The following is a 17,391-nucleotide window of genomic DNA, read 5'->3' as shown; positions in this document are numbered from 1 at the left end:
TGACGGGACGACGAGCGGTCGGGGCGCCGCCTGCGAGGGCACAGCTGCGCCAGCGGAGCCGCCCGCGGCGAGTCGGCCGCGCCCGGCGAGGCCCCCGAGCGCCGCCGCTATGGCTGGGGCCGGGCTCTGGGCGAGCATCAAGTCCCTGCTAGGGAAGAGCGAGGACCCTCTGTTCCTGAACGACTCCAGTGCCTTTGACTTCTCGGACGAGGTGGGGGATGAGGACTTCCCCAGGTTTAACAAGCTGCGTGTGGTGGTGGCGGACGACGGGTCGGAGGCGGCCCCGGAGACGCCGGTGAACGGGGCGTCCCCGGGGCTGCCGTCCGACGACGAGTCCCTGCTGGAGCGGGACATCGCCCTGCGCAGCGCCCGGGCCGGCCGGCCGGACCCCTGCAGCGGCTGCAGCAGCCGGCGGGAGCGCTCCAAGCAGAGGAAGGTGAAGAAGCGGCTGACGCTCGCTGCCCTCCTCTACCTCCTCTTCATGACGGGGGAGCTCATAGGTGAGTCGGGGGCCTGCGGTGCCTCACAGCTCGTTAGGCTGCTCTGGCCTTGGCCTTGAACCATCAGTCCTTTAGAGAGACCACAGAGATGAGCTGCACGTGCAGAAGTGAGAGGGAATTAAGTCCGTCTGTATTTTCCTTGAAAGAATTTGCAACTTTCCTTACCCGAATCTCTTATCAATTCCCCGGAGTGGCATAAGATATACAAATTTTTCTTTGTCTAATGGATTTTATTTCTTCTTGTAAGTTTTAAAGTTGTTTTTAACAAAGGAGAAGTGGCATGAACAATTTCAATCACAATATTTTTAAATCAACGGCCATAAAATCTTGCTGTGCTTGCAGCAAGAGAAGAAGAGGAAAATACAGTTTTAAATGTGACATTTACCATAATAATGGAAGTAATACTTGGGGGTATTTATCTTTATCCAGATACAGCAACACACACTATTACTTAGAACTAAAAAGACAAGTTCTGAGCTGTCAACAGCAATCCAGTGGAGACATCACTCCCTTGAGAACTTCTTGATGTCCTGCTGTGCTCTGGACTAGCATGTGCTCCATCCAGACATAAATCATATGAGCACAGTCATTTAAAGTGACTATTACTTTAATGCTTCCTGCTACAACATATAGGAATACCAAGTAGTTGCATGAAATTAGTTGTGGTTTTTGTTAGTACTTGCAGAAGTATAGCGGGGTTTTACCTGAAAATTAGTTCCCAATATAAACACCTGATTGTTGAAGAATTAACCCATTTCTCAAGTTCAGCTTTTATTGCTCCCTCCCAATGGCTACGCTGTGTAGGATGAAGGATGAGGAGAACCTGTGCATTATACACCAACATTATACAACTATGCTTTATCAAATAGGCTATAGCAGCATAGACTTGAAATAAAGTATGAGTGTCCTTGAGATGCATGGATTAGCTGTTAAATATTATGCCTTTTAAGATTTAAAATGCCTTTGCCTTATCATTTTTACAAAGTTCAGTATTTATCTGTTAATCTCTGTTCACTTACTGTGTCCTGTTGCTATCTGTGTTTTGGATACAGCCATGCAGTGCAAGTGTCTGTTGGGTGTGAATCAGCCTCCTGAAAAATGCTTTAATGTTCTCATCCATTGTCCCCTGATTTGGAGTTGTGAGGAACACTGCTCAGTGCCAGTACCTTGATATGTATGTTGAGCCAGGTCTCTCCATAGCAATTAATTGCTTTTAAATGTCTTAAATTTCAACATTCAAGTCTGAATCAGAGCTAATCAGATTAATTACTTGCCATAATTCAAGCACACACACAAAATCAAATCATAAAAACTTTCTGGAAGTGAAGAACAGCAGCATGGGATCTACATCCTCCTCCTGACTTCTGCAAATTGAGTCAATTGAGTACTTGTGTGAAGTGAGCTCATGCTCTTGGATGCTTTTGCTAGGACAACTGTGAATCGTGTTCTTAAGACAAACTTGTGCAAGATGGATAGGGAACAAAATAATTACTAGAGGACAGCTATTGCAGTTTGTCCCACAGATGTAGGGGGAAAAAAACCCTACAACAGATTTTCCATTTTTCAGAGAGAGACCATAATATTGCCTGTGTCTGCAGCAGTTTTATTTGGGGCCTTATTTCAGGAATGTGGGTTAATGGAAAAAAGTGGCTTTGCCTTTCAGCATGTCTCAGTGTGTGGCTGGTCATTAATAACAGGCCACAATACATCAGCTTATTATGGCTAAGGCAGTATGTGTCAAACCTGTGGGGATTTGGCTGAATGCCTCCATTTGCCCCCTGGCTCCATGTTTTTCCTCTGGATGAGATTTTGGTTCAGCATGAACTCAGGTAAATTTGATAAGCAATAGTGTTGTATTTTAGGCTTAGACATCCTTTAACATGAGAGTGATGTTAGTTGATTGTGTCAGAGTTCTGATGTACACTGAATTTAGTTTATCTGAAGGGCCTCATACTGAATAATGTCTGAGCTGTTGGCAGGTTGATGCTCAGGTCACTGGGAGTGTTTCTGTTTGGGGCTGTGGATCCAATTCATGCTGTTGGAGACCTCTCCATAGCTAGTGCAGGGAGAGCTCTAGAAATAATAGATGTTGAGAGTAAAAATACTCTGATCACTGTCACATCATCTTTGTTCTTCCCTCAGAGGGCTTGGGCAGGCTGGATTTGTCTGCACAGAGTGTTAGTGCTGTGCAGTGGACTCGTCCTCCTCAGCTCTGGGTGTGCTGTTCCCAGCCATATTTTGTTCTTTGGACACAGAATCAGAGCACTGAAGTTCAGACCCATCAAATATTCAGGCATCCATCTTCCACAGAGAATAAATAGAGGGTTTGGATATCTCTGTAATTCTGTGGATCTTGACCTGAATGACTTGTCACAGGGCGAGTAATAATGAGCAGAAGAGTAATTAGAGATACAGCCCCCAAGTCCTGGCTCAGTGTCCCACCTATTTAATTTATTTCACTCCAGCCCTGTACTGTGTTGTCTTTGGTTGGTTTGAAATTTCCAAATTTTATTAATTGATCTGAAGCTCAGGTATTTGGGAAACTCTGATCGTGTAGGGTATTTTAACTGACTTCTTTCTATGATCTTTGACGGATTTGAGTTTCTAAATGAAAGGCAGAAGATTCTATCAGACAATTACATTTTTCAGTAAAAATCTTTATGGTGTCTGTTACCAATGTCAAGATGAAGGAAATCTTGTTTCAGCAGCTTTTTTTGTGAGATCTTGATTGGCATATTCTCTCCAAACTCATTACTTCAGCCTATCTCAGTGTTTGCTGCTTCATTTGATGACCAGTTAGATAACAATTTACACTTTGGGGAAACCATTGTGCATCAAGAAATGAAAAACATATTGCAAGTCCTAATTAGCTTTTCTCACAGGGTTTTGATGTTTTCAGCTCTGTTTAGAGATTTCTAATTGATCATCCATGAGGAGAACTGCTGTCCTTCATGGGTCACTGAAAACAGTGGTGAGCCATCAAGCTATTTGTAAAGGTTACAGAGGTATTTTTTTCCAATTGTATCTAAACAGCCCCTAGGCAATACCTTTAACCACGTGATGAACTGATACCTTTAGAAACAGAGAACCTTTGATTTCAGGATTTTCTAAATGGCAATTATGTTTTCTTAATCCACATGCTGCATTATGTTTAGCTTCAGTATCTGAATTCCTTCCTCATACTTTTGTTTTGAAAATCTTTAAAAGTGGGAGGCTAGCTGAAGTGGAATTAACTCATCTTGGATGAAGTGATGCTCAAAATAATACATAAGAATTAACATATATACTGTAAATAATGACATATGTTAAGTGCTGAACTAAATGTCCTTACATATAAATTATTGTTTCTTTGTTGACTATAAAAGAGGTTGAGTTGCACTTTCTAAATATTTTTTTTAAGTTATGAGAGAACACAAATTAATTCAGAAAGGAAAGGCATAACTCATTTTACTCAAAAAGCTGCTGAATTGCTAAATCTTAAAAAGTCATTGTTTTTGAGCTGCGATGGCCTTTTGGAGAATTTCAGCCTCAGAAGAATTTGACATAGAAACTTCTGAACAATGGAAGAAAGGGGCTGGAGGAAAGGAGCTGTGTGAAATGTAGTGCATTTGATAGGTGGCCACAGCACAAACAGTACTGCAGGGCAGCTGTGCTCTGTGTTTGGCTGGGAGGAGAGAGTAGCTCTCTCTGCAGGTGTGTACATAAGAACACCCACAGCCACACACACACAAAGGTTTTATGACCAGTCTTAAAAGCCATCAGCCAGTTGTGAATTCCCCTTTGCTATTTCCTCTGGTCAGCCTCTTCACTAAGACAATTTTAATTGTATATGAAGATTTCTTTATTTGAAATGTTAGTTGGAGCCTGAAGCCTGCCAAATGGCACACCAGATGCACACTTTGCTCAGTACAATTTACAGGCTGCATGACAATCTCAAGGTAAAAAGAGAAACCAAATATTAGCTGAGCTGACACTGAAGATTTGATCTTTTCTGAGATAATGGGCTTACCTTCAAGCATATGGGAGACAACACAGCCTGTCCTTGATTCCCCTCTGTATAAGGGATACTTAGGTGAGAGGTGCATTGTTTAAATCTCTCACTCATCCAGCAGCAGCTCTAGCAAGTGAATTGGAACAAAGATATTAACCTTTGATCTCAGGTTATTTGTCTCAATGCAGCTCATTATTACAAGAAAAATTATGGTAATCAATAACAAAGAAAAATGCTGTACAAGTGAAAGTCATTGTCTGCAATAGATATTGCAAGAACTCCCACACTTCTGCCAGGATGGGGAATAATTAACGCTAAATGATAAAGTAATGAAAATAAAAAGGTGACAGGGTAAATTTCATGGTCATCGAATCTATGGAGTTCTATTCCCGTTCTGTTATGTCAGAGTGTTTAACAGATGTAGTTTAACAAAAGAATCAGTTGATTAAACACATGTGCAGTAATATGAAGAGGAAAGATACAAAACTGTTTTGGACCTGATCTTGCAAACATTATGATGCAAGTAGTCTCTGTTAGGAAAACAGGAGTGAATCCTTTTTATGTTACTCTTAATAGAAAGCACACTTGACTGCACTTTTAACTATGGTAGCTTTAAATTACAGCATGGCATTTTGCTTGTAATGGCAAACACCCCTCCATGTTTAGTGGGTATAAGAAGGGCTCTCATATACTATTCTGAAAAGAAATAACTGTAAGCTGTGCAAGAGGATATTGTGTAAAATAATTAAAAATGTCTTATGTCCTGACTTTTCCTGTTATGTTTTCAGGTGGCTATGTTGCTAACAGTCTAGCAATTATGACAGATGCACTTCACATGCTCACTGACCTTAGTGGTATTATTTTGACCCTCCTCGCTCTCTGGCTGTCTGCAAAATCTCCAACAAAGAGATTCACTTTTGGATTTCATCGCTTAGGTATGTAGCTATCAGATTCTGCTGGTAAAGAGTATTTGAAGCAAGGACTGTAAAGAGCACCTAATTCTAGAAGAACAGGTAGCTAGAAAGAAAGTAGCAACAAGCCTAAGAGTTGCTTTAACTGACTCTCAATGTCCTGTCACTGGCCATTGGGGATGCACTGCTTAGGTTGTATTGCTACAAGTGAATAGATTAAAAAAACCAAAAAACCAAACTCAGCCAAAAGTTTGATGGCAGAATTTCATTCACTGGGAGCAGGGCAAGTCCCTCCATTTCTGTGGGACTGGCACTTAGCAGATTGAGTTGAATTCTGAATGCTTGATTCATCTTCCTTCTTGAAGAGGAAGGTCGGGGAATTGAATTCATGGTGACATTGATGGTGCAGGAGCTGTGCATGTCAGCCCGTGGTTGTTCACAACAGATTATTGCCAGTGCCCAAGAGTTAAAAAATCTTTTGACTTCAGCAGAATTGTGATACCGGAAAATGGTCCTATTCAATGTGAAAAATTACATTTTAATCCACAGCTAAGAAGTTATGTAGAACATATTATTAGAGAGCTCTGCCCTGCCAAAGCTCATATAAATCAGGACTCCTCTTGCATTCCCCAAACCACAGAAAGCTGAGGTCAAAATGCCCCATCGTTTGCAAAATACAGCAAGTTACTTAACCTCTGTTCAGTTTAGGTGTCTCTAAAAAGAAGTATTAAACAGAATTATGGACTAACCCTTGGAAGAATATTTTCAGGATTTATTACTTCATGTTTGGAAATGTAATGATGATAAAGGGTGTTTTCAGTTTTTGCTAACTGGATATAATACCCAGCTGCAGGTCTGTAGACATTTTAGCAAAAACTTCAAAGTATCTTTTTCATTAAATAGATAATTTCTAGTGTCCCAGTTTTCTACCTGTTTTCTATAACACTCTATAGCATACATTTTTCAAGGAATTTCATTCTTGTGTAGTCAATATTTGCAATTCTTATTTTGGCTGCTAGAACAGCAGTAGAATTCAACAACTCCATCACTCCTTGTCATTTGTCATCAGTTAGTCACTAGTGCATGAATGCATAACTCTGTACACTAGCTAAGCTCTTTGGGGCTCTAGCAAGAAAGCATTAGCAATGCCAGCATTTCCCATTACAAACTTTTCTTTCATGAAGTTTTAATTTTGTGATAGGAGCTCCTCTGATGCTGAAACCTGACCTTGCAGGTATGCCCCTGGCATTTGCTCATACTCTCCAGAAGGATGTTAGCATTTATACATACTTTAACCCTATTTCAAAATAATTTGGGTAGTTTACATGTCTTTGTAACTTTTCTAAAATCAAATAGCAAATACCTTGAATCTGCCTAGCTGAAAACAGGGGTTTATCTTAAAAAAAATAATAGGACCTTACTTAACCATTAAAATATTCTCAGTTCTGTAAATTTTTGCTGACTTTTCAATTAATGTGAAAGAAGAAATCCCTGAGCATTCCTGCCACCTCATTTTCTGTATGTTTTTTTTCTTTCCAGTTTACTGCCAGGAAAAATACTAGTCATGAACTAGCCAGACTGATCCAGTGGTGGTTCATGGGCCAGATGTGGCCCATAAAATTAATCTGTACTGCTCTTCTCTCTAAGAGCAGCTACAGGGAGCAGCCTCTCAGTTCTGCAGCAATTGCTCCTCCTTTTCTGCTCCCAGTGCCAGCAGGTGGTCAAAGATTAGAACAGGTTGTGGAGTGGAAATAGATGAAACCCACCTGGAAGCAGCCCTGAGCAAGCTGCTGTGGCTGACCCTCCTTTGAGCAGGACTGCACAGGTTCCAGGGGTTCCTTTCCACTTCAGCCATCCTGCATGAGCAGCAGCAGTGCAGCTCTCTGGATGAGCAGCAGGAGAGCCTGAGGCTGGGAAGGAGTTTCTGTGCTGGAAGGAAGAGGAAGTGAGTCAAGGCTTTGCCAGGGACCCCCAAAGTACAGAAGATCTGATGGTTCAAAATTCAAAATACAGTATTTTTAAAAATCACACTTGTGAAATTTATTTGCCTGATTTTAGGCACCCAGTCTGAATGCTGTGGCCTGAGGGCCCAGTTTCACACATCAGTGAGTGCTGGCAATGGAACAAAGCAGTTTCTAGGGTATATCCTTGTTGTAACACATTTTTCCAAGTAACCTATGTGTAAGAAGCTTGTCAGCAAATAATATCAGTTCAACAATAGTTTAAACTTCACAAGAGAGATGTTAAAACATGTCAGGATGTTAGAAGTAGGGTACAGATTGGGTATCTGTCACAGAAGAATATGTGGTTTATTTCTTTAAAGCTGGGAATATGTGCAAGAACTGTGTCATCACTGACCTGCTCTGCATTAAGTTTTAAGATAATCCATCCATTCAGTAGTCATGAAAACATTCTAATGAACAAATATATTGTTCATTGTTATTATTTTTGTTTGCAGAGTGATGAATTTTCAATTATTCCCTTAATATTCACTTTGTAAAAGCAACAGACCTGTTAGTTGTCTAGTCAAATTCCAGAAGGAAGTGAGCACTAATTCTCATTTATTTGAATTCTGTTTGAATACATAATATATAAGTTCCATCTTCAGTTTTATTCCATTTTCATTTGTGAAAAGGAAGCTGACAGATTCAGGAATAGGTTAGAAAAGTGAAGACAAAATAATGGAAACTGTAGTCATGTTAAAGAAGAATTAAATTCTTGAAGCCAAAAATAGTTCAGTTTCCCCATACCTCCTTTTCAGCAAGACACTGAGCAGATTTAAGCACAGATATGGAACCTGGCATTCGTCCATTGCTGCAGAGACAATGTTAGTAATGACAGAATCAGCCAGTCCACTGAGACTGTGCACAGTTCATTTCACAAGAAGGGAAAGATCTCAGCACAAATCTACAATGCTGACATGACAGTGACTCTGGAAGAAACTGCAAGGAAAACACTGGTTTCCAATGCAGAAAATATGGGTTTAGATTGTAAAAGCACACTATATTATTTCTCTGGTAAATGCTAATGTGCTATGGCTTCACAAGTTTTTAAAACATTCTGGAAAACCTTCTAAGCAATGTATTGTGTATTTTTAGGACTGTTGCCCTGAATAATCTGCCAGCTTTGTAAAGATAATTTCCATTTCTGTGGCTATTTCCAGGATTTTCAAGTTGCTCTGAAATCATCTCAGATTATGACAGTTGACTTTCAGAGCCTTGTTACTGCCTGGTAGTGCTGTTCCTCATCCAGGCACTGACACACTACCCAGCAGCTGAATGTGTTGGTGTGAGTTTCTTCTCCCATAATGATATTAATAATTCAGTGCATGGATCAACTGATTTTGGTGACATTAAAATGCTGATAGAACTGTAATAATAAATAAAATTAAAACACTTCTGTGTTAGAGAAGACATCTGCAGTAACCCAAGTTGTACTTCAGGCTGACAGATTGAAAGCAGAGGAAGAAGAGAGACAATTCTCAGATGAGTATTCTTAGAACTATGGTACAGCCAAGGGCAGAATTTTGCCCTTACTGGGGAATAAATCAGGACAACATGTGTGAAACTAGGGGGAAGAACAACCATTACAATTCCAAGTAAATTAATTCCACCTCTGATCTTTGAGTTCACAGAGGAAGGCTGAGATCCCAGTGATCCATCTGGCAAGTGACAGTAATGAGCATTATGCATAATGATTACAGATTACTCAGGCATGGCTGCAGATTTATATGCAATACAATGGAGCAAGCATTAAGGCTTTCCCAGGGCTTTTTGTAAAGCCCTGTATTAACTTGATTATAACTGAGACAGTCTTTAACTAATGTTTTCTCTGCCAGCTGTGTTGCCTTTTTTTAAAGTTTCAGCTGCTGCAGGCGATAGTTTTCAGAATATGAAGCTGGAGGATAAAAGTACATTCATGATAAAAGCAATCTAGTGGCCCATTTGGAAATACCTATTTTCTTTATAGTAGGACCTTAAAACTGTAGTGTGGACTCATCCTTCTCAGGTTTGTGTACTATTACCAGCACAATTTCATGAGTGGGGAATGAGGCAGCACAAAAGTCCCAACCTATAAAATATTTAGCCCTGTTAACTCCCATCTGAACAGCAGGAATCTCACAGAGAACTGTAACCACGTTCGACAGATGTAAATGGCAGCAGAAAGCACAGAACAATGAAATACTAGTTTTTATTAGTTTTGCAATTTTTATCTTTATTTAGATATGTGTTTCCTTTTGAAAGTCCCTGCTGATCAGATAAAATTCTTATGCCAAAATAATAGTCCTGATGCTTTTTGTTAAATAATAGTATTTGGTAAATACTAGATAATGTTAGAACAGCATATCACAGCAATACAGAAACTTACACTAAGCAAGCCTTTGTAACTGAAATTTGCCTCAGATAACACTTATGAACACATATGTCAAGGAGCTTAAGAGTATAGTGTGTGACAAATTTATACTGTTTGATTTCTTTAACTTTTTGTCATTTCTTCTCCATCCTAACTAAAAAAAAAAAGGATATATAAAAATAATTTATAAACCCAGCTTAATACACTGGACACTTAAAATCAAGGTTTCCCTTATTTGTGGGTAGGCTGGTAATGTTTGAGATCACCTGTCCTCCTCATCCCTGGACAAGGCCTTTGCCTGTGAATTCTCAGGCAAATGTTCTGGGTATCTGAAGAAGTCAGGATCATTACCTGTGCAGAAGTTAGCAGGGAAAACGTAATTTGAGGTATATACTGATGACAGGGACATGTGAAGGAGTTTATTAGAAGAAACTCAGTTGGTTAATCCTATTTTACAAGTTTTATTTATCACACAACTTGTTTGTTTATGGATAAAATAGTTAAAACGAGGCCCTGTCCACATTCTAATTTGGAAATAGAAATGGATCTGAGGCACATTTTTATAATGGTTTTTCCTTTCTGCTTGCAGAAGTACTGTCAGCCATCATTAGTGTACTGCTGGTCTATATCCTTATGGCATTCCTGTTGTATGAGGCTGTTCAGAGAACAATCCATATGGACTATGAAATAAATGGTGATATCATGCTCATCACAGCAGCCGTCGGTGTTGCAGTTAACTTAATGTAAGATCTCTCTCTCTCCATTAACACTCATTAATGTATTCTCAATAAGCTGCTAATTCAGTCATGGCCTGTAACTTTGTCATGGGATGTAATTTTGCTGGACCTCTTAATTTTCCCAAATAAGACAAGAAATTACACCAGGTATTATTTTTCAATTATTTGGTTTAAAATGAAAATACCCTAACAAACCCTCCCCACCCAAAAAACCCTAAAGCCTGTTTCTTGAAGCATTTCTCTCCTTTCCCTTTCAGAATGGGGTTTTTGCTGAATCAATCTGGCCACCTTCACTCCCACTCCCATTCCCACGCTCACTCTCACGTACCTCAGCCGAGCTCTCCGAGCGCAGCCCAGGGCAGCAGCCACGGGCACAGCAGCCACGGGCACAGCAGCCACGGGCACAGCAGCCACGGGCACAGCAGCCTGGCAGTGAGAGCAGCCTTTGTGCACGCCCTGGGGGACCTGGTGCAGAGCATTGGGGTGCTTGTAGCTGCCTACATCATCCGCTTTAAGGTAAGGAAAGGCCTCTCCTGGAGGCACGGGGAATCTTGGCGGTTCACTCTGGTGGTTAAAGTCAAAAGGGACCTGTTTTTATAAGTTATTAAAAATAGCTTTTTAGTGATATTTTATGATAAGCTTCGTACATCATGCAAATTAAGCAAGACTGTCTCTACTATATATATTGTAACTATTCAAACGTGGAAACTTGGAGCCAGAAGTAACTGTGTCTTCTGAGTCACATTTTTGTAAGTGATCTTGTTTTCATACATCCTTTGACATTGTGAAATTTCCCTTTTGCAGCCAGAATACAAGATTGCTGATCCCATATGTACATATGTGTTTTCCATACTGGTGGTTTTTACAACAGTTCGAATTCTGTGTGACACGGGAGTTATTATTCTGGAAGGTAAGATCTGTGCCCAATCTGCAGTGCTTTACATGGAAAATACCAGATTTCTAGACATCATAATCCCCATCTCTATGTGGATTGTACCTGGAGACCTGTCTGTCTTGGTGCTGCTTTAGTCTGGTGGTTCTTTATGGCTCCTCTAAATTGCAGCAGTTTTTAGGTATCTTTCACTGTGGCCAGAACAACACAAGTCCTGTATCTGCACACTCTTTACCATCAGGAGATGCAGATGTGAAATGTACAGAACTTTCTAGTGTGTCTGCAGTGACTCTCAGCTGAATCAAGTGAACATTTGCCCAGACTCAGTTCTACACTCTCACTTCTATTACTTGTACAGTCAAACTGAATGTGCATGCAGGTAAAAGGAGGCACCAAGCACAGGCAAATAGCTGGACATGTGGTTCATGCCAGTCCTGTCTTCCCTTTTCCCACAAGTGCCTTTGTATTACTTGTGTGTATCTGCTCTTCCCATAGGGGAAGCTGCAAGTTAAGAGTGATGTAAAATGCAGAAAAAAAAAGAGAAGAAAAAGCTGAACATGGGCTGAAGGATCTTATCTTGTGTGACATAGAGGGAAACATGTCAGCAGCATCCTTTGCTTTATCGCAGCTTACATGGCAACTATTACTGCTTGATCTAGTACTATTACTTTATAAAATGAAGATATTAGGGCTGGGAGAAAAATCCTAGGTTTTAACTGCACATTCCTAACTGTCTCATGAATTACCATCGACTTTTATTATGTAACAAGTTTAAATCAGAAACCTCAGAATCTTCAGTTAAGTGCTTTTGCTGTCACATAAGATTTTAAAAAAATCTAACAAAGTAGAAGTCTACTGAGAAGGCAAAAATGATGAAATTTGCAGAATCTTCAATTAGCTCCAAGGCAACAGATTTAGCTGAAGAAAACTGATAAGACAAATTGATGAAGTATCAGATTCCAGATATTTTGTGTTGTAGCTGTTTGCATAGGTATCCCAGTTGTCATAAAAGTCTCCATATTAATTAAGTCATTGAAAGTGATGGTATGTGGGCTTTATGCATGCTAGGAAACTTTTCCAATTCAAATTCAGAATCACCAGAGAATGGACTTGCATTTATACTGGAAACTGCTGCTGCAACACCAAGGCCCTTGAAGTTGTATCAACTTTTGGTATTAACTTCCATTTCCTCATTATACTAAGAATGCAAAATTAAAAAATTAAATAGCTGTCCAACACAAGCAATGAGATTCTAGCTTTTAATATAGATTTATAAGGCAGAATGGAAGCCCATCACAAGTATGATGTAGATACGAGAATTTAAGTCCATTTTTCTTGGGAAAAAGAAAGCTGTACAAATACCAGACAGTTAGCTAGTTATTTATCAGCTAAATCATTTTTGATGGTCTCCATTAGAAGGAAAATTTTGTTTCATGTGAGGCAGTCCTAGACACTGAACTTTCAAAAGAGACAGTACTGGAAATAATGTAATTTAAGAGACAGTAAGGCACCAGGTTCAGAGAAGTTATGCAAAAAGTCTGAAGAAATCTGAGAAGCAAGTTGCTGAACTCCTCTCAGTATACATAAACTCCATAAATCTAGAAGATAAGCAGTAAAAGCTGCTGTAGCATCAAAACTACTCAAAAAGAGTTTTTTCAGTACTTGCATTAGTTTTTGACCCAAGTTGATAATCTAAAATTTTGATTTTGCCCTTTGTACAGAAAAAGGATGTGGTGGTAAGTTAGAGATGTGCTGCTGAAAATACCAAAAGGACTTGATCTCTGATTTGCAGAGAGGACACTCTGTAAAACACAGTCCTATGTGTTGACCACTGCACATGGATTACTGCAGCCTGTGAACAGGATCCCAGGTACCTGAAATGCAGTTTCAGGAGACAGGTCCTAGCTTTTCTTTTTTTTTTTTTTTTAACAGATTTTGATCCTGGAGTCCAGCCTAAGCTGTTACTAAGGGTTAGAAGTGCAGTGAAGTTGTCAACAAAAGTACATCATTGTAAATGATATCTAATGCTGCTGTTGCCAGAGTGTGGATTCTGGACAGGACAGATTCCACTGAGACAGCTCTGCAATTCCTGTACAACTTCTGTATCCATACCAGACTTCACTGGCCCATTTCCATATCGTTTTCTGTTGATAACATGGAAGTTACTAATCACCTCCAACAGCACAAATTCTAATTTCTTTGACATTGAGATCTGTTGTAACATTTTAAAGGCTACTGAGACTCTGCAGAAGACAGAATTAATTTTATCTCATGTTTGATATCACAGGAGTTCCAAGGCACTTAAATGTGGATCGCATCAAGGAAGACTTGATGAAAATTGAGGATGTTTATTCTATAGAAGATTTAAATGTTTGGTCTCTCACTGCAGGGAAAACAACTGCCATAGTCCACTTGCAACTAGGTAAGCTGCTGGATAGCATAATTCTAAATTAAATCCAAGTTTAGGAAAAACCCCACCACTTCCTCTTCATATTGTTATTTAAATTGAACCAAAAAATACCATTCTGGGGAAGGAAAATCTGCTAACTCTGGTTTTGTACAGCAAGGAATAGAATACCTTGGCCAAGAAAGACGTAGTGTAAATGAGAACTGTGCAAATAAAATTTTTTATACCAAAACGTCCAAAGCAGGGAAAAAAAAACAACAAAAAAATTTCTCCTCAGAAATTTTCTTACATGTTTAGGGAAAGAAAGGGTGAAGTTCTAATGTGGAACAATCAACACATGAAAAATAAATGTTTTGCCCAAAATGTGTGCTGATTCAGACATCCAACTATACTATGAATATTAGTTCTGAGTAGGAAAGCTCAGGTTTTTGGGGGGATAGTATCAAATACACACAGAGTTCTATCAAGAGAGGAGTAAAATGAAGAGAGAGTACACAGTGACCACAAGAACAATATTAAATTAATAAAGTGTGAGCAAAAATTATTCTCAACGGTGGCACTGTGATAAGTTTGAGAACATTTGCATTGCTCAGGTTTCTCAAGGAGTGAATTTATTAATTCTTTTCTTAATTTTGCAGTTCCTGGTAGTTCATCTAAATGGGAGGACGTTCAGTCCAAGGCCCGGCAGCTGCTGCTGAACACGTTCGGAATGTACAAGTGCTCTGTCCAGCTTCAGAGCTACAAACAGGAAATGAGCAAAACCTGTGCGAATTGTCAGAGTTCCAGTGCCTAATTTCATATGTTTTGGGAACTGCTGCCTTATTCTTTACCTTGTGTAGTCAAAGACTGAGAGCAATAAATGCAAAATGAAAATTATCCAATAGTAACCATTAATATGTGGATTTGTACCATGGGACATGCAGCAGGGAGAACCGGTGCTGCAAAAAGTGCAGTGGTTGCCCTATAGAACATTTATTTCACTCTCTCCGTTGTACTGGTCTATTCAATTTATTATGGTTTTGAGACAAAGCTGGGTTTGGATTATTGTTTACAAACTGGAACGTGGCTCTGCAGATACCTCACAAATTACAGTCCAATATTGTCCTTTAAACATTACGTACCACAAAGTACCTGCACTCCAAAAGGAGAATCAGGCATTCAGTATTTCAGTCAAAAGTCTCTAAAGCTGATCATACCAGGGTTGCACAATATATCATGATCCCCAAATTCATTCTTCAGTATTTTTGCAATAATAATTTTCACACAGTATCTCAAATTATTAACATGTACATTAAGTTGAATTCTTGTGGAAACTGTCTCTTTGGAGAGACTGTAAATTACAGAATTTACTGTACCCAGACCAGAAAGTTAGCTTTAATCTGGGCATTCAGAGATCCAGACAGGAAGATCCTTGCCCAGACTTCTGGTATTTATCTAGAGACCCAACACTGGACCCAAAGTGTTTTAAGTGATCAGTTATCTTTAATGTGTTTTAGAATAGGATTTATACATTAGAAACAGGTTATTTATTTTATAAAGTTTTGACTTGTAAGAGGAATTTATTATTAATAATCTTGAATGTCTAAACCATCATTTGATTCACATTAAAAGGCCAGTTGATTAGCATGCGTTCTAATTGTAATTAATAAATGTCCTGTAATTGATAATTTTTTCCATGATTGTTTTGTTTTAAAAGAAAAGTCAAATGATAGAAGTGCTATTTGACTTGGAAATACTCTCAAATGCAATCTACAGATATGTGCATCCAACAGGAAAGTGGGGAGCAGAAGTTTTAGACATGCACAATTCCATCCATCACAATCTCTGACCTTTCATCTTTAAGCACAGTGTGGCAGCATCCTGACAGGAGTGCCACTGTGACAGCATTTCCCACTACTTAGCTTATGGAGAAAGCAAAATCCAAGCAAGCTCTGTAACCTGAAGGTGTTGGACAACAATATCATAACAACCTACAGTGGCAGAAAGGCCCTTTTGTATTTACAGAGAGGAGGCAACCTGAAAGACTGTGTATTCATCTGGGCAGCTCAGAGTCCACAAAGTGGAAGTGTTTGGCCTCATTGTGGAACCCCTGTATTCTGAATGTACCCAAGATAATAAATCTTTACACTAAGCTATCATTCACCTACAAGGCCAGATTTAACCTGCTTCTGACGTCAATGGCATTCAAGAAGCTAAGAGCAGCAAGAACATGATGTACAAAGTTCAGAAGATGGCAAGAACTTGGCTTCAAGTATTTTTTGTTTATTCTGTACTTTCACCTTATGCAGAACTTCCACTGACATGGAAAGTAGTTCTCTGTGTGGATCAAAAAGGAAAGCTTTTGCCAGTTATGGTTATTGTGATATTCAGCTGTGAATACTTCAGCTATTTTCTGTTTTGAAACTCGCTAGGGTTTCACATTTTCATAAGGCTGATTTGGAGGTAACAATTTTTGCTTCTTGTCCTCTTTCTGGAGGTAGGGATCACATGATTAATTTTTATTGATGAAAGCTGACAGCACATTGAGAATCTGGACAGAGTGCACATAACACCAGATTGTATCTGTTTGGGCAAGGAACAGGAACACTGGTGTACAGCATGGGAGTGTGTGCAGCTGAAAAGCAGCACTGTGCTTGGGAAGGTAATGCTGCAATACAAACACTACCATCAATTAAGCCATATCACAGTTCATTAAAAATGTGCATCCCATCCTTTCAAACTTACTGGCAAAAACCACAAACAACAGGTATTTTGCACATACTAATGCTCAAATGGGTTTTAATTAAATTGGGGTTTACAGTTGATGTAATTCGATGTTGAAGTACAGTAGACATGTATTGTATTTGCAGTTTTTTAATAATTTACTATACATTTGTTTAATTGAAGAAAAAAGGTGTGTTGTTCTATTGTGGGTTTTATTAAATCGATTATTAAACTTCACATTGTCTTATAAAATATTTATTTGTATTTCTCTCTCTCATCATCTTTGAATTCTTACAGCAATCTGATTCTTAGGGCAGCTGTGTTTTGAAATGTCTGAACACTCAGCTTCAACTCAGTTTGCAGATGCTATACATAGAATTAATTAAGTCTGTGTTTAGTCAGAACAACTTAAGACTTGTGATTTCACATGCAATAACTGCACTTCAGAAAGTGTAAGCTGACAAAGCATGGTGAAGGATTATCATGAAGCAACTTGCAAAACATTCCTGAAACCCTACATTCACCTTTGAGGGGCCCTTGCTACCAAGGTCTGTAGACTGGAAGTTCAGAGAAAAGGCAACAGAAGACAAAATGAGAATAAAGAATAAAATAATCAGTAAGCTTTTATGGATACTGCAAGATTGTTTTCAGTATCAGCTTAGAGGAAAGGGGCATTATTATAAATAAGGCCTCCTGTTTTTCCAAGCCAGATTATTTAATGTGGCTATGATAGTTTACACACTCTTACACTATTCTTTTCCTTCTTACAAATCCTCTGCCTGAAATGAAAATGCATATACTTGACAGAACTTCTTTCCAAACAAAAAACTTCCAAGATTCAAGCAGGTTTCCACAACCAGCATCCCTGGTTTCCAGAGCTGTGCTGGAATACTCTTG

General features: G+C 39.2%; 1 protein-coding gene across 2 annotated transcripts; it reads left to right on the top strand.

The window, feature by feature from the left end:
* Window positions 1-30: 30 nt before the first annotated feature.
* Window positions 31-16,731, top strand: SLC30A4 (solute carrier family 30 member 4). 2 transcript variants are annotated; one of them, XM_058811557.1, is made up of 7 exons: window positions 35-500; window positions 5,280-5,426; window positions 10,345-10,498; window positions 10,750-11,008; window positions 11,297-11,402; window positions 13,672-13,806; window positions 14,430-16,731. In XM_058811557.1, the coding sequence occupies exons 1-7, from the start codon at window positions 110-112 to the stop codon at window positions 14,582-14,584; spliced, it is 1,347 nt and encodes a 448-aa protein (XP_058667540.1). In that variant the 5' UTR covers window positions 35-109; the 3' UTR covers window positions 14,585-16,731. The 2 variants fall into 2 exon arrangements, with proteins under 2 accessions (XP_058667541.1, XP_058667540.1); XM_058811558.1 differs by lacking the exon at window positions 5,280-5,426 and having other exon boundaries at window positions 31-500.
* The last annotated feature ends 660 nt before the right edge of the window (window positions 16,732-17,391 follow it).

Source organism: Ammospiza caudacuta, chromosome 10 (genome assembly GCF_027887145.1).
Source record: "Ammospiza caudacuta isolate bAmmCau1 chromosome 10, bAmmCau1.pri, whole genome shotgun sequence".
Taxonomy (NCBI): domain Eukaryota; kingdom Metazoa; phylum Chordata; class Aves; order Passeriformes; family Passerellidae; genus Ammospiza; species Ammospiza caudacuta.
The sequence above is the reverse complement of the archived record's forward strand: the minus strand, read 5'-3'. Positions and strand labels throughout refer to the sequence as shown.